This window comes from Chinchilla lanigera, unplaced genomic scaffold (assembly GCF_000276665.1).
Source record: "Chinchilla lanigera isolate Chin_1 unplaced genomic scaffold, ChiLan1.0 scaffold00061, whole genome shotgun sequence".
Lineage (NCBI taxonomy): Eukaryota > Metazoa > Chordata > Mammalia > Rodentia > Chinchillidae > Chinchilla > Chinchilla lanigera.
In genome coordinates this window covers 7913436-7939097 of record NW_004955462.1, presented here as the reverse complement: position 1 = coordinate 7939097, position 25662 = coordinate 7913436, and the positions used below count along the sequence as shown (strand labels likewise).

Below are 25662 nucleotides of genomic sequence, written 5' to 3'. Positions count from 1 at the left end.
ATGTAAGTTCGAGGCCAGTCTAAGCAGCATAGCAAGACCCTATTTGAAAATAAAAAGAGCTGGGGTCTTGGCTATGGCAGAACTCTTGCACAGTATACATACGGCCCTGGTTCAATCCTCAGTAATGCAAAATGAACAAATAAACAAGTAAAACCCTCTTAACGGGACTCTAGGAATTTAAGACACGAAGATATTATCCGTAAGTAAAGTTGATTTAGAAATAAAACGGAACTGTCATTCTTAAATAACTTGGAAAATGGGAGATTTCAGTGGCTATTTAAAGCATTCTTAATTTTTTTTTTATTTCAAGACAAACCTTTAAATTTTGTCAATATAATTTAGAGTTAAGCATAGCCAATTAATAGGCATAACCAATTAAAAATACACAATTTATAGCAAAGATTCCATAGAAGGCAAGAAAGTTAATATTTCAGGCTTTGCAAGTGATACAATATTTATCATAATACTCAGTTCTGCTATTGTGGCATAACAGCAGTCACAGACACTACACAACTGAAATGGGATGGCTGAGTTTCATAAAACTTTATTCATAAAAATAGGCAGCTGGTCCAACTTGACTCAAGTACTATGGTCTGCTGACTCCTGACTTATGGTTTTCAAACCAATAAATAAACAAAAGCAAAGGAGGACAATAAGAAAACTATCCATCCAACAGAATCCTAGGAAGAAATCAAGTAAGAGAAAAAGTGAGGTGAAAAAAAAATAAGATAAAAAAAGAATCCAAATAGAAACCATAATAAGTGGCAACATACTAAATTCAATTATTATAAGACTATTAGATTAGATTAAAAAGTCATTTTTTAAAAAAAAATCACAGTAAGCCATAATAAATATAAGATGCATATTGAAAGCAAAAGGCTACAAAAAAGTTGCACAAAGACAGAACATCCTCTAACATAAGTAACAAAAAACCCAGTAGGAATAATGTGAAATGCTGATCAAATACATATTATAATCACAAAATAATGAAAAAAATGATATAGAAAGTACACATAATAAAGCCTTAGAATATACAAAGCTAAAACAGTAAAAATTAAAAGGAAAAAATTACATATAACAATAGGCAATTTTAACTTGGAAGAATTTCACAGTCTTTTTTCAGAATCTAACAAACCAAGCAAACAAAAAATGTAAACAACCTATTTGAATCAATATTTATTTGTGTATAAAAAAACCAAACTCTCTTCCCTTTGAGCACACATTAGAAATACTTTTTAATTTAATTGTACACTAAGTAATCAAAGATCAAATTTTTAAAATTATCATACGAATACATTCTCTGACAAAATTTGGATACAAAAAGAAATGCCTGAATAACACATGGATTGAAAAGAAAACTTACGAGGAGGAATAGAAAACTCTTAGACAAATATGATCATCGGGTACTCTCCACACAATCGAAGTTTATAACTGGTAGGGGAATAATGATCGTAAGTCAAAAATCAACATATAATATATAGATAAGCATAATATATACAACATACTGTGCTAAGTGTTATGAAGGAAAAAGAAAAACATGCCAAGAGAACAGGTCATTTGGAAACCTACCTTATGCTCAGGGCATTTCTAGACTTTCCTGAGGAAAAGACATTTTGAGGGTGGAGAGAATGAGGAGATGTACGTTCCAGGCATAAAGCAGAGTGAATAAAAGGCAGAGGACAGAAGCAGCAGAGTGTTCTTAAGGATTCTAAAGGTAGACGGTAATGCTACAGTACAGAAGCAAGGGAGAGGGTATAGTGAAACAGGTTAAATAAATTATGTGGTTGTTCTTTGGTATCCACAGGTATCCAAAACTGCACATGCTCAAGCCCTGTATATAAAGTGGCATATTATATGCATATATTCTACCCACATCTTCCCATAAAGTTTAAATCATCTCTAGATTATGTATAATACCTAATATAGTATAAATGCTATGTGAATAGTTATTATACTGTACTGTTCAACTAATAAAAGAAGGAAAAGTATGTACATTTTAGTATTTATATGCAATGCTTTTCCGAATATTTTCTAGCCACATCTGATGGAATCTACAGAGCCCACAGATACGGGAGGATAACTAGACTTAGAGTACACTCTTGTAAATATAAAAATAAAGGAAAAAATTTTGGTTTTAGTCAAATTAATATCTTTTAAAACATAAACAGTATCATTATTACCTATTAAAACATTAGGGAGATATTCCAGTTTCTAATTCTCCAGAGCTTGCTCATTGTTCATCTCTTAACTGCTATAATCTAAACCAGACCAGTAGTAGTACTGTATCTTTAAGTTTTATTGTAAGCTCTGAATATGTTTACCTGCTTAAGGTGTTATTAATAAAACCACCCTTCATACTAATTATTATACAACCTTCTACTGGTTTATGGTTCTGACTGATTGTCCTTAGTATTCATGAAATTATGGAAATAATCTCAGTTGTGGAATTAAACAGCTCTGGATAGAGGGTGCTATCAATTCTCTCTAATTCTTAGATTCCACACTTGCAAACAGGGTTAATAATCAAACTGAGGGTGTCATGTTACAGGGTCTAAGTGACCCTCCCTCTAGAGGCAGAATAGTACAGTGGAACACAATGAAGACCATCTTGGTACAAATACTGCCCCATGCTGTTAGAGCTGCCTGACTTTGGTCAGGTTAACATTTTTTTTTTTTTTTTTTGGTCAGGTTAACATTTTACTGCTTAAGTTTCCTCTTTTATGATATGAGTTTCAAGTAATATGCACTCGCTTTGTTTTAAGAATTAAGTACTTCATATAAGATACTTGGCACTTCATAAATATGAACAACAACTAACACTAAAAATGAAATATTTTGTTGTTTTATATCTTGAAAGAGCCCTTTCTAATAATCTCATAAACAACACTTAAGGACCCTCTTCCCTTCTCCTAAGCCATATCACTGACAATCACAGGGACTCCCATTTTCCTCTAAATGCTACTAGATTTGGGGATACATTAGCAAACAAAATTTCACTATTTATAAGTAAATTGTTTAAGTTTAATGCACGTATATCTCTTTAGGGCCATTAAATATAATCCTTTTTCTTAGGGATTAGCAGAACTCATAAGATTCCTCCTAAATCAATAAATAACTAATTTCATTTAATTTGCAAATTCATAGGATAGTTTCAGTGCCTATAATTTTATGTTTCCAAAATACATAAGCTCTGTGAATTCAAATCAGGTCTTACATGTAGTTTAATGTACATGGTAGATGGTACAAATTCTATCTAACTGTCTACTTTTTCAGATAGAAACAACAATCACAGAACTCCAAAACTTTGATATTGTAAGCAAAACTAAGACATTTCCAAGATTTTTCTGTGAAAACTGCATTAGATTTACAATGTTTATATTTAATTTCCTTAAAAATTTCACACCTCTTCCACAGTACCCTAGAAGTTGAATTACATGAAGGAAATTTGGTACAGATGACTGGAACTGAACCTAATTAGTCCAAAGTTAGAGGGCTGCTTTGGTAGAATGCATCCTTCAGGGTTCCTGGTCTACTTAGAATCAAAACTAGACTTAAGGTAGATATTAAGATTCTGAAAGAGGCTCTAAGCAAGAACAACCCAATTTTAAGAAGTGAGGAGTTACATAAGTAAGACCTTGCTGCTAACAGCTGTGTTTCAATCAGTACCTCAGAGCCAATTCCAGTGTCCAATTTATAAATAGTCCAAGAAGCAGGATGTGGTGGCACACACCTGTAATCCCAGCACTTGGGAGGCTGAGGCAGGAGGATCCTTGCGACTTCAAGACCAGCCTGGGCTACAAAGTGAGCTCAAGGCCAACCTGAACTGCATAGTGAGACCCTGTCTCAAAAAGACAAAAATAAAATAAAATAAAATAAATGGTCCAAGATTCTAATGCCTAATTTGCTTCCTATGTCACTACATACAAACAACCTCCAAGTGTCTCCACATACCTTAAAAATCTAAAATTGCTTTAAGACATTCTTCCGAAAAATTAATTTTTATAGAAAGCATATATATATACATGCTCACAATCTCGCACTCACAATCTCGCACTTGCCAGGCAGGCACTGTGCCGCTGAGCTAAATCCCCATCCCCCAGAAAGCATATACTGAGAGACAAAATATAATTTTTTTCTGATGAGAATTTTTATAGCTTTTCAACCAGTCTCACAGCATAATAGATTATCTGGATTTAAAGCCTAGCCCTAGACAAAACTTTTAAAGCATCTTGACTCATTTGACTGGTGAAGAAACAGAATTTCAGAATAGACTATACAATGAAGAATGCAATAAAATTGTTTAATGAATGAATGTGTTACAAGAAAGGAAAATTTCTTACAAAGTTCAAGGTTCTAAAGCTTCTAAAGGCTAAGTTGTTTGTACAAAAGCAGATTTGGCTGCCACCTCCTGTCCAGTACCAATCATAACAGGCCTTCACAAACAGCTGCAGAATTAACCAAATGTAAGCAATAATCCTAGTTCATGAACTTAACTTAGACCTAGGCTTTACCTGGGAAAAAATAAGCACCTGTCTCTTAGACAATGATTAGGAATTTGTTTTCCCCCGTGGATGTCTGATTTTCTCCTTAGCATTTGAAACTATTGCCTTGCTACTAGGAAATCATTCAATTTTACTTAAACATTAAAAGATAATAATGTTAGTAGCAGCAGTAGTAGAAATAGAGTATTAATTAGAACAGTAGTAAGGCCTAACACTTACTTACATAGCACAGTAAGTCCCTGGTACTGTCCCAAGAACTGCTCATGTACTCATGCATTTAATCATCAGTTATCCCATGATGAAAATATACTATTATTCTCATTTTACAAATAAGCCAAGAGGGTACAAAGAGGCAAAAGACTATATTCATGGCTTGTAAGTTGCAGAGCAAGAATTTAAACCTACACAGCTGGATTTCAGAGTAATAAAATTATTCATTTTATGGATGGAATTAATTACACATGAAAAGAAACATCTTGCATAATTTTAAAATTAAAAAAGAAAACAAGAGCATTCACCTGGGTTTTTTTTGTCCTTTTTAAGCCTAAGGCTCAAAATGACAATACAGTATGTTTTAATCAGCACATTTAAAAACACTGCAAATTCCTCAAATACGCTTTCTTTTCCCCACCATTTACTCCACAAACAAAGGTTTCTCTCTTTTTTTATCCCCCTTAGAAGTGAGAAGTGAAACCACTACATCCACACAGAGTTGGTATAGGACTAAGAACTAAGACTCCTACACACACATGATTACTGTTCTTGCCAAGGAATTCAGGCCCAGAAAGATAAGGATACAAATCAGTAAATAACCTCATTGTTTGCTTCAGGAACTTCCCCCCAAATCCCTTTACCCCACAACAGACTACTCAAACAGTCCGTTTCACAATTTTCCTTCAACTGAGCAAACAACTCACTTATCAAACACCTGTATATTTACAAGTCATAGTTAAGATCCCTGACTCACTCTTTCCACCAAATACAATACCATGACCTGTGCCCAGTCTCAACCAGACCACCGCACTCAAAGATTCACATTAAGCCTCTCAAGGGTAGACCCCAAACTCTGCCATACTGACCTATGACCTCTCCCTTGTAGAGTCTGGATGTCAACAAGGTTGTGCTTTTCCTTACTGTAGTAACCAATAAACTTAGCTTTGCTTTATCAACAGGCTACTCTGGCCTTTTGGGGTGGGGGGAAGTCAGCAGTCATCAGATGCTATTTCAGTTACTTGATCAGCAACCTTCCCCCATCCTTTTTTTTAAATCTCATCGTTCATGCCTGTACAAGACCACAGGTAAAATTAAATAAACCAGAAGATGGGATCATTAAAGAAAAAGATAAACATTAACCAGCAATTGAGAGGAATCAAAGGAATCACTACAAATTCAATGTGAGATTTCAAACTGGACTTCATTTTAGCCATGGCTTAATCTGAATTGAGTTAATTATATAATTCAAAATGTGTCTTAGTATTCCTGAAATCTAGGTTTAGAAAGAAAAGGAAAGGAATGGAAAAGCAAAGCCTTAAAATGCTGAAGTTGATTCAGCCATCTGAAAAGATTCTATTAAAATTGTTTTCCCTTAATTAATGTATATCCTAACGTACATCAGTGGTTGAGCACTGGCCTACCACATGCAAGGCCCTAAACTTGATGTCTAGCACCACCAAAAAACCTTAAAAAGGAATGTAGTTAATCTTCCAAGTAAAGCTCTGACTGAAAATGTTTTGTTGTAGTACTAGGGATTAAATCCAGGGCCTTCATTCTGAGATATACTCCCAGTCCCTTCCCCTTTTTAAAAAAATTTTGAGACAGGGTCTCATTAAGTCACTGAATTGTTTTAGAGTGCTGAGATTATAGGTGTGCCTGGCTTAAATGATTTTAACCTGTGTAAATATAAAAATTATAATAAAATTCATTTTGACTTTCTCTTTTATTTATACACATTATCATTGTATTAGAGTTTATATTTATCTGCATAATTATTAAGGCATGTAGCTATTGTTTATTCCACTTCCACTTTGTTTCAGCCTTTTTGAAACTATCACTTTTTTTAGAAAAGATTAAATTAGATAAAAAACTAGGTAAAACATACTAAGAGGACAAAGATCTTTTTTTAAAGTTGAGAACTTAAGAATTTGTCTCATCACATTCCAACACGCATGTGCTGTATGTGTATACACATATATGTGTGTATAATCTATTTTTTAAAAACCTGAGATCTTAAGTTACACTCATTTTTCTTACTTAAGGAGGTATGTGTTGTGTGTGAATATGACATAAAATCCCAAATTTTTTCACAAATTTTTAAACGTTTATATTGCTATTACTCCCTGTGGAAGTGTTATACTTTTGGATTTTCTGCTCTTGGGGCAATGCATCTAGAGGAAAGAATATTAATGTTAAATAAAAAAAAAAACACAGTCTGCATCCTGGGTTTTCTACACTAAATTAGAGAGCATAATCTCATAGAACCTCAGCTTGCTTTCCTGGAAAAGAATGATATATCTACCTACTTGACATCCTTGCTTTGAAGATTAAATGAGATAATGTATAAGATTCCAACCTGGCTGCTACCTGGCGCATAGTGGTAATTCTCCATAAATGTTTGTTACCCAGCATGAATCTAAGTTCCTCATAATTATGGTCCTAAGGATCTATTAGATATTAAGCACTTCTTAAATAATTAAATAAGTATTAATTATGCAACAGATCTTTAAGGTTCATTTCTATTCAACCAATAATTTTACTTCTAGGAAACTAGCCAGAGGAAATGACTGGAGATCTCATCAAATATTTACGTACACAGATATCCTTCAAAGCTTTATTTTCAATGTCAAAAACTAGAAACAACCTAAGTATCTAAATATTATACCACATTCATATGACTGGTATTAAATATTAAATAAACTATTAAAATATTCACAAAGATTTAAGAGCAGACAAAAAATTTAAGAGCTCACAAAAATTAAAGCAATAGCCTATAGCATATCAACAATGTTAACAATTATATTTCTTAGTGCATGCACCTACACACACACATCTGGAGGAAATGTGTCAAAATATTAACAATGGTAGGGCATGGTGGCATACACCTATAATCCCAGATACTTAGATAGCTGAAGCAGGAAAATCCCAAATTCAAAATCAGCCCAGACAACTCAGAGAGATTCTGTCTCGAAGTAAAATAAAACAAAATAAAAGGGGCTGAGCTGAGAATCTAGCTCAGAACTAAGACTGCCTGCCCTGGATTCAATCTCCAGTACCACAAAATAAAAACTAATAAATAAATAAATAAATAAAAAGGTAAATAAATAAATAAATGACTATCTCTGGATAATAAAATACAATAATTTTTTGTTGCTCTCTTTTTAATGTATTTTTATTTTTCAGTTTTCTACTCTATTCACAAATTACTTAGATGCTTAGAAAACATAAAATTTAAGAATATATTATATTGTATATTATTAGTATATTGTAATCTTTTAAAGATGGTCTTTTTAATTATGCTCTATCTCGCTTCTAAAATTTGGGGATAGCTGATAGAAATACATACAACAGACTAAAATAGATAAGGAAATTGAGATTAAAAATAAGCGAAAACTTGAGTCCCCTTGCCCTTTCTCTGTGTGCGTGTGAGTGTGTGTGTGTCTCAGTCACAGCTTTTCTCGAAGTTTCTCAGGCATGGTAGACACTGTTTTCAATAAAATATTAGGAGTGCCATTTAAATAAGCTAAGTGAATCACAGTCATGTGACTGGAAGCCCAGAGAAAGATTCAAAATCAAAGATTCAAGTGAGCAGGTCTATGATCAGCAATCCATGGAACACCTTCTAAAATGTAGATACACAAAGAGAGATAGAGATTTAGACATTTCCCTTATAATTTTCCATTTATTCATGTGTCCTCAAGAGAAACAAATTTAAATGTTAAATGTATACTTTATTGTGTAAAATGTATCAAGAAAATAAACATGAACAGAACAAGCTATCCTCCAAACAAAACCCACTGGGTGTAGTGTATTCAACACAGCACTCACCTTCACTGACAGCATGAGGCTTAATGATACAGCAGGTGCAACTGGTAAATTTAGCTGTGTTTGCTGGTCCACAGCCTCCACTCGAAGGAAAAAAAAATTCCATTTCCTAAAGACAGAGAGAAAAGACTTTGACACATATAATCCCTTTTCTTGAATTTACAAAATATATAATACAATTATACAATTATCCTTAAAGTTTCATAACATAAAGTCTCTGCTTCAGATATTCTAAATAGGAGTTTTACAAAAACTTATTAACTTAACCCTATTTCAAGATTTATAATCAAAAGAACAAATAAAGAGATATTAAAGCAATGGAAATATGGGACATTCTGTTCCAGATTGTGACAAGGTCTTAAAAAGTTTTGAATATTGGAAATGATCAATACAAAGTTCTTATTTCCCCCAAAGAAAAGCTCGTAAGAAACAGATCTAATTTTTAACTTTGTAAAAATGTGCTGCCCGTGGTTAATCTCAGGGCCTTCACAATGAGCTACAACCCTAGTCTTTTGTTTTTTTTATTTTGAAATAGGGTCTATCACTAAATTGCCCAGGCTGGGCTCGAACTTGTGATCCTGCTGCCTCAATCTCTCAAACTGCTGGGATTACAGGTAGGTACTATCACACTTAGATCAATTTTAAATTTTTCATTAAAATTATATAAAATAAAATTAAAAACAAGGAAATCTTGAAGAACATGGTAGCACATACTTGTAATCTCAGCAAAAGAAAAAAAAAGGAAATCTGTATAGAAACATTAACATTTAGAAATCAGAGAATTACAATTAGTTAAAACTAATCTTACTATAGTATAAGTCAAATGAAATGAACCATATTTATATTTTATATGCTGACTCAAGCTGTGCTGCTTTGCATCTGACTCATTAAAATCACAACCCAGCAATCTGAACTAGTCACGTTAATCAGTTCTTTTAATTACTTAGATGCTTTCTTGCCTTAAGTTTACAGCATTATTATTTCCCCTATAAAGCCCTCTGCCCAAGCTATGAAACCCCTGCCACTGTGTAAAAGGTCACTTCAAACATCTTGTCTTCTACGAGGCTTTTCCTGAGGCTTCCAGACAGGACTTGGTCCTCCCTCAGTGTCGTGGTGGTACTTCAAGTACTTGCCCTCTGCCAATTATAACTTTGAAGAAAGAAACTAACTTGCAGAACTTTAGTAACTAAAATAATGCCTGGTTCAACCTACATATTAATTTGTCATTAAATTTCAAACTGAAAGGTCATAGACTGTGTTAAGATGGCCTACTAATGAATATTTACTTATGTTTTATTTTTGTGGTGCTTGGGATCAAACTCAGGGCCTGGTGCATGCTAGGTAAGTGTTCCACCACTAGGTTACATCCTGAGCCTTGATTATGCTTTTTTAAAAGGTGGGAGATCTCACAAGAGGAATTGTTCAAATACTAATGTATGTACTTGAGCTATTCCAAGGATAAGACATTTTAGAGCAAAATAAAAATGTCCAATTCTTTAGACATCAACTTTGCCTCTGTAGTATTGCTGATCTTCTTACTTTTATTGATCAATTTGGCTACATAGTTTTAGAGAACCTCACTGTACAGATTAAATTCAACTAAAGGGGCATGGCAGACAATCACTGCAGGAATGAAACTGACCCGGTGTGATCTATTCTTACTACAGAACAGCAGTCAGAAGGAAACTTGTAAATATATTAGATTCTGTCATTCGTTCATATAGAAGCTCCATGGTCTCCCCATCTTGTTTGGAATGAATTTCAAAGTTCTTAGATGTTCCCCAAGGCCTTATATGATCTGCCTGCGGGCTATACCTCTGATATAATCTCTTCCCGTCTCTACCAGCATTACTGGCTGCGCCACCTCACTGCTTTTTAAACGTAACAATCATAGGCCCATTTCTGAATCTTTGCATGTACTGTTCCCTTTTTCCCAGGAATGTTCTGTACACCTTGATATACTCATGGTTTTCTCCCTTATTTGCTTTAGATCTCTGTTTGAATCAGAGATTATGAGGACTTCTTGAACATCTTCTACTTAGTCATACTCTGCTCATACTTATGCCAACATACAGTCCTTCAATCCTCTTTTTTTCTATCCCTATTCTATGCTTTTATTTCTATCAGAGCACTTCCCACCCAATATATTCAGATGTCTACTTGATTCTTATTTGATATAAACTCTGTGACCAGGGATTTTGTTTTATTCACTACTAGTTTCTCTTGGAATAAATTAAATTCAGAAACCGCATGTGCTAAATAAAATAAATGTATCCACACATTACAAAAGAGGAAAAAAAAGAGACTTAAGATAGAGTAACAGGACTGGGGATTTAGCTCAGCTGCACAGCGCCTGCTTGGCAAGTGCAAGGTCATGAGTTTGATTCCCGGTACCGGGGGAGGGTGGAGATAGAGTAACAACCCTTTACAAGTTAGCAGGTGACAAAGTGAGGGTTCAAATCCATGTAATTATGAATTCAAAGCTCTAAACTTTTTCTGTCATCTTTTTCCAAAGTAAAAAGCCATGCTATGTTATTCTACCTCTAAAATATCAAATGTTTAACTAATTACTTGTTCAATTATTTTCATTTCTATTTGCTTGTCCAAATTCTTTTCTTGCTTAATTTGTAAAAATGGAAATGTCACCTTTCCAAATACTCATTTGCATATGCTGAATGAATGCCTATTTAAGGCAACATGTATAAAAGTTTTACTTAAATATATTCTTAATAAAAGTGAATATTCTTAATAAAAGTGAAAAACTCTATTTTTGTCTTTATTTCTTTGCTTTTTTTCTTTTATTCCTGTTCCATCTATTAATTGAAGCTGATGCTTGCAAGATCATTTTTATTAGGTCTTTCTTATAGCAACTAATTTAAAACTCTTCACACAACAAATATAAAGCCACCCCAAAAAAATGCTTATGTGTCTTTGTGATCTGAGTTCCAATATCATTCTTGGCCTTTTGTATTTCCTTACACTGTCTAAGTGAAAGGATAAATACTGTATTCATAACATTTGAACAATTAAAATTTCAGATTCAATTTGATAAGCTGTAAGTATGTGGTTTTTTCAACAAATTATAAAATACACAGTTGCACTGCTTTATAAGTTTTTATCCCAATAAATCATGGTACTCTCAAAGGGGCCTCTGACCAACCTACACTAATATCTTTTATAATAATAATAAAAATACTGTTAAATGGTTTCTGAGTAAAATTTCTGGCCAAAATTTTTTACTCGTACAGAGTAATTTTAAATAAATATTATTTTTGTAAATTTCTCACATGAACACAGCAAAAACCATAACTAAGTTTCTGTCTACACTCTCCTAATGCCAAATACCAAATCTGTTCTCAGGGGCTGGGGATTTAGCTCAGTGGCAAAAGCGCCTGCCTGGCAAGTGCAAGGTCGTGAGTTCGGTTCCCGGTACCGGAAAAAAACCAAAAAAAAAAAAAAAAAAGTCACTCCAAATCTGTTCTCAGAAAATAATCTAAAATGTTAAAAAACGAAATATGAAATCATATAAAATGTTGTGACAAAATGTACCTATAATCCCATACTCTGGGGGGTTGAGGCAGGGGAATCACAAGTTCATGCCTAGTCTTGGCAATTTAAGAGACTTAGCAAGTCCCTGTCTCAAAATAAAATGTAAGCTGGGCATAGTGGTATACACCTGTAATTCCAGAACTTGCTACCTTGCATACATTTAGAAGTGGGAAAATAAAATGAGGTGTCATTTTTTATTTCCTGGTCAACTGTGACTCAGGGAGGAGGGAAGGAGGGGAGCAAAGGAGGAAGGGAGAAAGAGAACAAAAGAAGGGAAGAAGGGAAGAAGGGAGGAAGGGAGGAAGAGAGGAAGGGAGGGAGAGAGGAAGGGAGGAAAGGTCTCAAGCAAATTCTCAAATGTAGCAGAGAAATACAGTCAGATAAGACATGAATGTTTCTCCTCAGATTTCAAAATTAAGTCTAGCCAAAAGCCAAAACAGTTTCAGTAAGATGATGAAGATAAAGGCAAGTTGTAGTAACTGTTCCCAGTGAGTTGTCAAAGGAAGCTGAGAAGCAGAAAATACCGAGAATAGTTTTTGTTTGGTGAAGTCTGGAGAAGGAAAAAGATTAGACAGTAACTAAGGGGAACTCAAGGCCAGTGGGAGGCTGCTGGGAGCCGATAGATGTTTTTAAGGTTTTGTTAAGACCCATAGTTCTTGTTCCTTTACATATGTGGCATTTTCCAGCCACATACTTCTTCTGATGCCTACTCAGTATTTGTTCCAAACTGGAGAAAGACTGTACCCAACAACACCTTTTAAGAAATATCTACTATCCATAAACTAGTATTCCTACATGAATTCAATGGTTCAAACATTTATGAGCCTCAGTAACTTAAGTTTTTGGAATAAAACATGGGATAACAAGTATTTTCATTATAGAAAACTAACGTTGATCATGTGCAGGATACCCATTCATAAAAGAAACACAAAACACTATTTGATCCTAGGCAAAAGGTCAAAGGTCAAATGTTTTACTTTGATATAAAACATTTAACAAAATTAAAACAAAAGTAAAATATTTTTAAAACACCTTACTCTGGCAGCAGAAGCAAAAGAATCTGGGCCATGAGCTGCATTTCTTATCCCATCTGTTCCGAAGAGGGCTCTGATGCTCCCAGGAGCATCTGTACGTGCCAGTCCAGAGTTTGCAGGGCCAAGCAGCCTTTTCCATTCACAGATAGCATCATCTCTTAGAATCTCCATGGCAATAACAGGTCCAGTTGTAATAAACTGGATCAGCTCACTATAAAACAGATAAAAGACTGACTGGCTTCTCTGTCAACCTAGGCATTTCTTGTAACAACAAGGATGTATGTAAATCTGAGCATTTCAACAGAAGCAGAACTACTACGCATAAGCAAATTTTACACAAGCAAGATAAAATTTTCATGCATTGAGGGTCCTATAGTGATCCAATTCATTATAAATCACTATATTACTAATGTCGATCAATTACAGAGGAAAAATCACTATTTTGTTAAGACTGATTTACTGATTTAAAATGCATAGTCTTCCTTTTTTCCTTTGCTTTTTCCACTGCTCTGAAAAAATCCAGAATTATATTCCTTTTTTATTTTCAAGTGGTCCACCATTGCATTCAAGCAAGATCTCATAATACACAAAGTAATGAAAATGATGTGTCATTTTTAGTAAGAATTTAATTCTTTTTATGTAGAACTATTAAATTCAAAGAGTGACAAAGAACTCTCAATTAATAAACACTGAGTTAACCTAGTGATAAAAATGATATCAATAATCCCTCAAAAAATATTCAATAATTAGTAGAAAAACTACTCTGGGGCATTCTTATTAAATTATTAAAGCATACACAGAGGTTCTTGATTAAAAACCCAGCACTGAGTTCCAGTTGACCAGGAAATAAAAAATGACACCTCTTTTTATTTTGTCCACTTCTAAATGCATACAAGGTAGCAATGACAAATTTAATTGTGAAATAAGTGGACCCGTCCTTGCTGGGTTAAGCAGAAATAAAGTGCTCTCCAGGGTAACTCGTATTTCTGTCTCATCCAAAGTAGAGAGGACAAGATGCTTCTGAAGAAAGGAATATAGTGTGCTGGGTCCTTTTGTGACTGTCAACTCATGACTGTTTCACATACTTTCTTCCCTCTCTTCCCATTTTCAATGAGCTAACAGCCTTTGATAGTTAAACACTTTAGTTCAGTCTGAAGAACATTTATAAAAAAAAAAAATGTATAAAGAAGCATTCTTACCCTCTACGCTAAGAGGACCACAAGACCTCCTCAGAAATATTCTGCTAGACCTTAGTTGCCCAAAGACCACCCCAGAAAACCAACTAGACAACTAGTTTATCCATTTAATAAAATTCACAGCATATAAATTACATGTAAGACATTAAAGTATGAGTTGTAACTCACTGCTGTAACTACATGCAAAGAACCTATAACCAGAATAATTTCCATCACTGCTATATATCCATTCTAACAAGGCTTGGGAATATGTTATAATGTTTGATTTCTAATAATCTATAACATAGTAATTCTCTTATATAATGATTTTTTAAACATTATTCTGTGTAAAATACTAATTAGTATGTCTATTGTAGCAATTTGGTTAAAATAATATTCTTCCTTATTAGATTGCAAACACCCCTTTACCTGTCAATAGTAATGAGTATACACAATAGTCCCTTCACTTCAGTTACATCCCAAGTAATCAGAATAGAGATTCATTTTCTAACACATGTCTGCTGTATCTCAAGTAACAAAATATGTATCAAACAGACTTTAAAAGCACAATAAATATTAAATAAAAGTGTATCACTATATTTGAATTATAATCTAAAAAGAAAGCTAGTTCTTATAACTTAACATATTTGTTTCTTTTTTATTTTGACTTTTATTAGTACATGTTTGTTGTACATGATTGCATTTATTGTGAAGAGTTGGTATATGTAATGATGAGACACAAGAATTCTTATCTACTACAAGGATAGCAAAAAATGCTTAATTCTAAGTTGCAAGATGTTATTTTGATCTTTTTGACAGAATATTCTCCTGTAACAAATTTTTAATTATAACAATATACCTAGTTTTCTAGGACACCCTACACTAATGACTACTATGGCTTCCCAATTAAGTACCTACTTGTAAAAGGGCCTCGACTGGTGGTCTGCATGAAAATCTGCTGCTTCTTTCCTATAAAACAAGCAAACAACAATAGTTGAGAATTACATAAGAAAATAATTATTTGAGTTTACATTATTAAAATAAAGGTGAAATCCTCTCTCTATATATATAGATAGATATAGATTTCATCTATAAATTATTTAACTAATGATTTTTCACCAAGTAGTCTGGTAAACCCACCTCCTTTTAAAGATTTGCAAATGTGATTCCTATGTCAAAATAGAAAACAAAAATTAAAAGTATTTACTCCCCACGCCAAACTGGGGATTTGAACACAAGGCCTTCACACTGAGCTATATACCCACCTAGTTTTACTGTTTTATTTTTTAGATGGCTTCACTAAGTCACTAAATTGCCCAGGCTGAGCCCAAACTTGTGATACTCCTGCCTCAGTCTCTCAGGGTGCTGGATTTCAGGCATACACCACCATGCCCAGCTAAGTATTTATTTTTCTTTTATTTATCTTTTTTATAGTACACATTTGTAATATAAGTAGTTTCTCTTTTAATTTGTGTTATGATATTATCTGACTTCCTTTTCACCAGCATATTTAAAATTCTAGAAACAAAGTTTAACATTTAATCAATAAGAATATTTGTTAAACTAAAAGCCTAACTCAAAATTTGTCATTTTCTTCTATACATTCTAACCTTGAGAGTTTTGACTACAATTTTAATTTAGTAGTTTTAGTTGCATTCTTAGCTATAGAAAACTATATACTTTTGTCTTAAAAGGTGCTTAACAAATTATGCATAGTAGAATATATTCCTATTGGCTATTAATGACTTAAAAAGAAATGTTTTAAATTACAATCAAGGAAATAACATGGAGAAATTAAAAATTCAGAATTAATGGTAATTAATTTTATTAATGCTAGTAGGGATTTACTTTTCAAATTTATATTTCCATTAAAAGGTATCTATAGAGACCCATAAAAAGATAATGTACTTCAAATGGATAAACAGAAAAGTCTAAAGAACTTTTGCTTTCTATTTTAAGCAAACCCAGTATCTTCTTAAAATTGTGTAGTTTCTTTAAAAATTTAAACTGAGTTCACAGTATGTGACAAATATATGTCAATATCAGTTTTTTAAATAGCAAATAAGTTGAAGTCTTTGCTAACAAAGGATCAATTTTTCAGGCTTAAGAATTAATTTGGTATGCAATATTTTTAAGATCTTATTGGCCTATTACAAAATCAATTCACATAACATGTTATACCTGAGTATACTCTGATTCTAACCACTGCACTCAATTTCCTTTGTCTAAAGCAGACTATGAAAGTATACTCTGCCAATATAGAAAATAAAATGTACACCAAGATATGGAGAGGGAAAGAAACTTCTCATTTTTCTAGACCTTATTATATGTCACAATTCAATTATTGTATTTATTCCTTATAATGGCATATTGAAATAGATATGATCACCTTCATCTTTACATATGAGAAGAATTAGGTTCAATATGATTATATAATGGTAGGTCAAAGAGAAAGTAAGGGCAAGATAGGAAGATTTAAACTCAAATCTCTCTGATTGTTAATCTGATTGTTTATGCTCTACTACCAACCACAGGAAGAAAAAATCTAGACAATGCAGAAAAGAGTAACAAAAACGAGGGATGTCTATATTATGTTAGTGTAACACAGCAAAACTGAATGTCTAAAAGGCTCCTATGGAGAGTAAACTAGAAGAATTAGCCCAATGGTGTTAACATAACCATCTCTAACCTTTTCAACACAAAAAGACTGAGCTACTAAAAAGAAAACAACAACCATAATCATTCATATCAATGAAAAAAACCTTACCACATTAGTAAAAACGTTTTCTCCTAACATGGCCCTGATTCCATAATTACCCCCATTCCAAGTGTAAACTTGAAACTAGGATGAGCCTTCATGAAATTTTCCCCCATCATTCTTGGATTCCCCCTTAAAAGGCTTAGACATAGATTTTAACAAGTATATCATTATCTACAGAAGATTTTTGCTGGTGGTTTGTTATGTACTTATGAAGAAACTCATCATTCTTTCACAAGGATCTATATATTAATTATCTTAAGAAAGGCAGTCAGTTAGAAGTAACAGCACACACCTGTAACACTGGCACTCTGGGAGGCTGAGGAAAGAGGACCATAAGTTCAAGCACAGCCTGGGAAACTTAGGAACTAAGCGAGACCCCGCCTCAAAATTTAAAAAAAAAATCAGTTAAAAAGTGCTGGGAAGTTGCTTGGTGCCAGAACCCTGGGTTCAATAACTGACACTATATATATATATTTTTTCATGTCACTTTAATGATGGGATCATTCTAAGAAATACACTGTTCAGCAACTTTCTCATTTAAGTAAACATCACAACATATTTATACAAACCTAAATAGTATAAGCCAATCCCTCAACATGGCTTCAGGATGCAATCAGGAGACCCGGTTAACACATGTATAAGACTGCTGCCAGTCTTAACAAAGCACAATGCTTTATGGTTAACTTTTTTAAACAAATACAGGGAATACATTCTAAAATATTAAAAAGTGTAATAACTACATAAACCAGAAGTATAATCATTTATTATCATTATCAAGTATTATGCACTGTATACAACTGTTGCACAACTTTGTAGGTTTGTTTAACCGTGGCTTTACCACAAACGTGGATAATGCTCTGTGCCATACCAGTATGACAGCTTTGACATCACGAGGTGATGGAGATGTTTCAGCTGCATTCGAATCTTACGAAACCAACAGTGAATATATGCCCATCACTGTCCTGGACCCACATGTTGCTATGTGGTACCTGATGGCATTTTTGTGGCACCCTTGGATTTGAGAGCAAGAAATACAAATTCAGAGGGAACTCAGCTCCTGCCTTTTGAAAACCAGCATGATTGCACACAAGTGCAAGAAGACTTTAAGCATTGGGAGAAGCTCTTTCATGGGTCTTTCAAGCTCCTAACTTGTCTTACTGAGTAGGTCAAGAATGCAAGGCCCTGACTTCTCTGTCCTACTCATTTCTCACGGTTGTCTATCCTGAGTAACCATGAGGGATGGAAGTAGTCTCTCCTCAGCACAAACACTATCTTCTTTACTGCTTGCTGATGACACAGTTGGTAACCCAACTTCACACATCTTCAGTTGTGATGTAGTCCAACGTGTACCTGGCATCCACCTGGATTCAGGTCACATCATCCCCACAGACGTGGAGGTGAGGGGAACCAACACAAACATGACGTGCACACTGCTGGGCTGAAGTTCTTTGTCTCCAACCCAGCAGACTCTTGGTCTCTGCTAGCATGCATGGAGGAGTGACAAACTAAGTGCCTTAGTAGCCTGGGAGCTGAGTAAAATCACAGACTCAACATCTAAATTTATAAACTGCATAAGATGCTATGAATGACTGAAGAAGTTTTGTGACAATTAAATCCCAATTAAACATTTGAGTTAGGCCTGAATAATGAATAGAAATGGACTAGAAAAAAAAAAGTAGAACATTGATACAGAACAAAATTATGCATAAGAGAACTGAGGTGAGATGAAGCATGGCCTGTTCAGGGAAATGAAACCCAAACAGCTTCTACAAGTGCCAAGAGGTGAGTCCATTAAGGTAAGTGAGGCCAGATGATCAAGGGCCTTGTCTTCTTCACTGAAGAACTAGTCTATTTTTTCCTACAGATGGGGAACTGCTGAAAGATTTAAGGGAAGGGGACGGTGACATTTCATTTTATAAGATTCATGCTAATAATATAGAGAGTAGAACGAAGTGATCTTAGGGCAGGAAATAACCCATCAAGTGTCAGTACAGTACATGAAGTCTAGAAGTGGGCAAGTCAGCCAGCAGCCTATTTTAACATTTTGAGTACCTAAACAGGGTCCATAAAAATGAGAACTGCAAGAAGGAAAAGGGTCCCAGAAATGTATAGAAAAGGGAAGTAAAAAGACTTAAATATTAGAGATAGATAGATAGATAGATTGATTGATTGATTACAGATAGGAGGAATGGAAGGATGAATCCAGCATCACTTTCAGACTGATGGTTGTAAAGAGAAGTGAGGGCTGGATATGTACTTGAATTTCATCTGTATATAGGGGATGATATGGCCACATATGGGACTAACCCCAGAGAAAGTATAAAGAAAAGAATATGCATAGAACTTGGAGGAATAGCTACTTTAAGAAAAAAGATGTAGTCATGGCAGTTACTGAAATGATGGTAACAGTCACAGAGATGGGGAGGCAAACTGTCTACAGAGCAAGGGGTCCTGGATGATTACTCACAGGTATGCTGAACATTCCTACTGACCGAAGAAGTCAGGGAGGAGAGAGATTAGAAGCTAAGTGTTCAAATACTTCATGAATGCAGAGTTTGTGATCGATGAATGTAAACGAGGCTCAGCGGTTGGCAATATTAGCTAAATGGAATGACACTGCAGGGAAGAGAGTAGAGATTGCAAAGGGGGCTAAAATATTAACATTATAGTATGTCTCTAAGAGACAAGAAATACTTATGAATATGCAGCCTACACTACCACCTAAAAGGAAAGGGATGCTGTTGCAGAAGAATCAGATTTAAATTAAAGCAAAGAGGTAGGGGGGACTAAGGAGCACTGTGGACACAGGAATGTTTGTTTACAATGACAAGACTTCCAGAAGCATCAGTAAAAAGGGTTTGATAATAGATTTGTGGTCAGACTAAGAGGAAAGGTACACAAAACAAAGGAGTGAATGTGTGTAAGGACAATAAATATATGGGCTTATATTAGTGGCACTCCACGGATGAAGAGCTTTACAAGACCTGGATAGAAGTAATAAGCCTCAATGATTCAAAGAAATTCTATCAAATTTACATTTTATGGTGCTCTTGAGGCAGTGATCGGTTCCAGCAGCTTCTTCTATGTGCTACAGACCCAATATGATAGACAAAAAGCATCTCTATCAAGGGAAGTTTGAAACTAAGTTATCAAACACCAGAGGCATACAGACAGTAAACTTATGCAACCCTTGTAAAAATTTTAGGCTACAAGTGCTATTATAATCTGCATTTTGCAGAAACAAGGACAGGTGAATTGCTTGGACTCATACCTCAGGAGTGGTACAGTTACAGGTAAATGGCTACAGGCTCTGTTCTGAAATGTAAGCCTCTTGTATCTCAAGACAGTATGGAAACAGGGAAATCTTACACAGGAGAAAATTTCAAATTAAACATATGTCATCATAGAGGTAAAGTTAAAGGTATTTTCCTAAAGTTTCTAGGATCACACTTAGGAGTTAGGTTGAACGTCTACTGCTATTCATTGTCTCTGTTCTCACAGAAACACAAATGCAACTAACTCATGAAATAGACATCTATGAGGACATGATTTCTGAAGCAGTGAGAAGACAACTGATCAAAACCAAACAAAAAACTAGACAAGAAATACAAGAATACTACCACAGCCAGCTCAGTCTAAGTGCAACACTCATGGCCTTACAGACCCCATGCTACCGTGTCACCCTCGGCCAACTTCAGCGTAATCCCCGGGAACAGAGGCCTCTGCCCTCATAGATGCTTCACCTCTCTTCCTCATCCTCTGGAGTATCTGAGTCATTGCCTTGTCTACTTGATAGGAAATTTTTTAAAAGAAATACCCAACAGCATGGAAGGATCATGTTTTCCTCTGTACACTCTGAGAAAAGACTGACAACAAGGTAGGCCTACTTCTCTATTCTTTATTTGAACATAGTGAATATTTTCCATGCAATTCCCAAGGTGGAAACATAATCATACCATGGGAGTAGAGTTAGTTACTTTGTGATTAAAAAAGGTTAAATCAGATAAGTCTTGTTTTCACTAAATAACTTCGAAAATGTCTGATTAGATATCTGGATTACTTTTCAGAGTAGCAAACAAATATCTATCTATTTATATATACTAAGAGGAGCTTAATATAAACATTTTCAAATGCAACACTTTTGGGAATGTGAACAAACAGAAATACTCAGACATTCATTTTTCTTTTATACTTTTTAAACAGTATTTTATTCTTATATATTACAAAGAGGAAGAAAGTACAACTACCAAGCATTGGTGTTATAAAAGTAGATCTGGCTACAGAAGAAAATAGTTAAATGAGGCTTGTATAATTTGATATTTCTAACTGTTTAGACTTCACTGATTTATATATGACTATGTGGCGTTTTTGCTCAAATTGATAAGATTACTATTGTATGCTATTTAATGAGAGGTTGTTTTTGGAAAAAATGATGGAAAGATGGATGCTTTTTTAAAAAAGAACCGGACATTTTATAACATTTCATAAAAATGATCAACAACTCACCTTGACAGTGTCATCATTTTGAGTTTGGTTATAGTAAACCCAGCTTTGTTTATGATTTCAATTATTTCTCCAACCTTTGATACTGCATCTGGTTTAATCAGGGCTAATGTTCTGTAAAGAAAGAAGTAATAAATTTGAAAATAAAAATAGTCCTACAGGTTTTATTTCTAATACCCAGCAGTAGTAGCATCCTTAACAATGATTCCATATCAGTGTCAAAATTAAATACATACAGAAATGTATCAAAGATGTCTCTTAAAAACTTATATAAGTAAGATTACTATTTTCCCAAGGAAATCAAAATTAGGTACCTAGGGTTAAAAAAGGAAGTGAAGAAAAGGGAGGAGGAGGAGAAACAAAAAAAAAGGGAAGGAGGAAAGAAGAAAAATGCTATGTAAGAAAACCTAAAACTTTTATTTATTTATTTATTTATTTATTTTTTGTTTTTTTTTCCAGTACTGGGAATCGAACTCACGACCTCGCACTTGCCAGGCAGGCATTGTGCCGCTGAGCTAAATCCCCAGCCCCTAAAACTGTTATTTTAAACATACTTAAGTTAGAAAATACAGACACTTAAAGATTTCTTTTCTTCCCAGTATGCACTGATAATGGGACCCAAAGCATTGTGCCTAAAAGTAAAGTGCTATACCACTAAGCTGCATCCGGTAGCCCCTTTTATTTTATTTTGAGACAGGGTCTCAGTTAAGTTACTTGCAAACTTGAGGTCCTCCTGTCTCAGCCTCCTGAATAGCTAAGATAACAGGTATGCACCATCACATAGCTTGTTTCTATTTCCTGTAATACATTTTATATAAAACACTAATCTCTAAAATTTGTATTAAATATGTTAGGAGATTTTGTTGCTGGTACTCCATGCAGTCATAATCAATTTGCAAATTATACATTTTTATATTTGTAGGTGATGCACAAGAACTAAGTGTATTCTTCACAGTATAACAATGCATAGAAATAGGGAACCGTGTGGTAACTCTAAAATCATGCTTCTCTCAAACAAGATACATCAGAGTGATATATTATCCCCGACCCAAAAATCTCTGAATTAACAGAATTTAAAGATGCAAATCACCAAAGTGCCCCTGTTTTACTGATGAGGAAATTAGGCTTAGACAAGCAATATGCAAAGGCCAGTGACTGGTGAGTAGCATCTTCAAGATGGAACACCTAACATGTAAGAGTCCAAAGTCTGTGCTCCTTCCATATCACAAATACTGTGACTACTAGTATTACTAAAAAGGCTCACCAAATCCACAAAAAATAATATGTACACATGCAAGATAAAAGCCTGATTAGTTGAAGTAATTCAATTTATACAATAGAGAACTGCTGCTATTTCCCCTTCTGACAACACTGGCACTAATTCAATAAATCCATGAAGTTGGCCTTTTCTGAGTTGGCTTTTTCCACCAACAAGACAAACACAACTGAGGATGAAATATTTTAATATTGTTAGTTACAAGTGTACACAAATTATAGCTTGATTTTTAAAACTTAAACAAAAGTTGTTAATTTTAAAACCATCTATAATAGAATATATTATATAACCTTTTTCTTTAGTTTGAAGTAACTCACTTGTACTACTTTATATTATATGGCTTTGTCAAAAATACAGTTAAAAGTCTGCTTTTTAGTTTATATTACTTAAATGTTATGAGCCAAACTGACCTATAAATTGTTTATGCTAAGCTCTGCAACAGGATTTCACAAGCCCTAACTCATAGAGAACATATAAAACATTACAGTTGGACAGGGGGTGTAGCTCAGTAGTAGAGTTTTGCCTAGCATGCACAATCTCCAGCACCACGACACACACACACACACACACACACACACACACACACAGAGCCAGCCAGAGCAGCAACCATCAATCTCTGTAAATAAGAAGCAATACAAAAACTCTAAAACTGAGCTAGGACTGTAACTTAGTGGTAGAACATGTGCCTAGCATGCACAGGGCCCCAAGACATGTGCAAGGTCACAAGTCTCATCTCAGCATCATTAAAATAGAGTCTAAAACTGACAGAAGTTAGCTTAGCTTAAAATGTAACTTTATTTTCCATTAAATTCCCACAGAATTGATTCAATGATTACATGATAGATTAAATAAATTCCTCTGCCATGCCTTTGCTGCTTAATTGTTCAGTAGGTAATAATTAAAATGCATTTTGGAAGGAAAATAAGACAGGCATTAAGAATCATGTGTGTTATTTAAAATTACAAATGATGTGCAAAAAACAAGAAGGACACATGAGTATAGTAAGTGCCTCTGTTATGTAATGCTACATAACAAAGTCAAACAATTATGTTGCTGCTTCAAACAACAAATCGCTCCCCTGGGACCATTCATGCAGCTATGTTCAGCTAGTGGGCCAGTGGGGGTGCAGTACTGAACTAAAAGAGTGAGGCTTCTACTGCCAGGGGTCTTTCTATCCATGAAGAGGCCATATCAGGTTCTTCATACACCGCCACGGAGGAACCCACGGACAAGGACTTATCAAGCTTTCCCTTGAAGCACAGCCAATGAAAGTCACACAGTCAAGCCCAGGTCACCATGAGAGGGAACCAGAAAACAACATGGATGCCATTGATTTGCTGTTACAGTTAACAATCTACCATATAGGCATCCTGTCACTGTATTACATCAAACACCAGACAATGCAGCATGGGATACTCTCAAGAGAAAGTAAAATATTATGAAAACAATTCTCATAGAGCCATGCAAAAACACGTTCTTCATGTCATCAAGTTCTGACCAAAATCTGCAGCAAATATGTCTATGCGAAAGATAACTAGTTGACTGCTGTACAATAAATATCCTACACAGCACAGTGCTAATGCCATACAATAAATATCTTAATGCAATGCTCATGGCTATTTGCATTCTATACACCTAAAAGAATACTAATTTATGAAATTTATACTAATTTATGAAATATTTCTAAAGATTCATTTTGGCCTTACATATAGAAATACCCATTCTGAAATCAACTGAAAGCTAAATTTATGATTCTGTTTATGTCTTCTTTGCAAGCATTAAATGTGTGCTTACCCCATGGATATTGGAAGACAGTCTTACATCAGGATATTGGAGGATAGTCTTACATCAGGCTCAGGAGATGATACACTGAGTTAAGGGTTTTGATTAGCAACAATGGCAAATTTATTCAGAGCAATCATCTTACTAAATACTAAACGATATGGAAATTTATTAAAATCTGTTTTTAAAAGCAAAGATGGGCACATGTCAGCAGGAGGACCAGAGAGAGCAGGCCCAAGCATGGGTGCTCATGCCAGCAGGTGGGACCAGCAGTGTGGAAAAGTCTGAAGCAGCAGTGAGACTACAAACCAGCAGTTAAGTTAGGTGAACCACTGTTGTGCTCTGGTGCAGACATGTGGAACAGAAGCAGGCAGGATGTGCCGCCATGTCAATAGGGCTCTGGGAGAACTTGAGCAGCAGAAAACCAGTCCCAGCTCCCATATTCAGAGGCCAAAATCATCCCCCACACACACAGTACAAATCCCATGGCAAACTTGGCTGGAATATACAGCACATTTCTGAGATCTGACTTGGACACTATGACAGAACTGTGGACAGCAGAAGAATTTTACTACTTTTATTTTTCTTTGTTTCTCTGATTGGTCATTCTTTTTCTGTATGGTTGAGGGATGTTTTGGGGTTTTTTTATTCTTTTTGTTTTGCTTTTATTTTTGTTTTTCATTTTTTTCCTTTTCTTTTTTTGTCTTTTTTTTCACTATTTGTGTTTCTTACATTTAGTTTTGTTTTCTTCCACTCCTCTTTTTTTCCTCAAATATCTTTTGATTTTATACTTTCATATAAGTGAACGTTGTCTCTTCTCTTTTTGGTTTACTTCAATACTCCTTTACTTTGTCTTTCATTCTTTCTTTCCTGTGTCCTCCAGTTTCTCCAAATTGGGGTGATCATCCTTTGCCCTCTAGCCTTGCTTCTACAATATTTGACCTCATCCATTTATCTTAGTCCCCTATTCCTCTTAAACCCCTCACCCCACAACAGGGTAAAATCACCCCACTGAGGGGAAAATCATTGCATGTAAGTTAAA

General features: G+C 34.6%; 1 protein-coding gene across 3 annotated transcripts in view; it reads right to left on the bottom strand.

Moving 5' to 3' along the window:
* Nucleotides 1-25662, bottom strand: part of Nme7 (NME/NM23 family member 7) — a 193454-nt gene that overhangs the window by 134110 nt on the left and 33682 nt on the right. For all 3 annotated transcript variants that reach the window (XM_005398204.2, XM_013521410.1, XM_013521411.1), the window contains exons 4-7: nucleotides 21566-21676; nucleotides 15217-15267; nucleotides 13127-13334; nucleotides 8544-8649 (exon numbers count right to left, since the gene is read on the bottom strand). In XM_005398204.2, the coding sequence (XP_005398261.1) occupies nucleotides 8544-8649; nucleotides 13127-13334; nucleotides 15217-15267; nucleotides 21566-21676 (476 nt within the window). The remainder of the gene's footprint in view (nucleotides 1-8543; nucleotides 8650-13126; nucleotides 13335-15216; nucleotides 15268-21565; nucleotides 21677-25662) is intronic.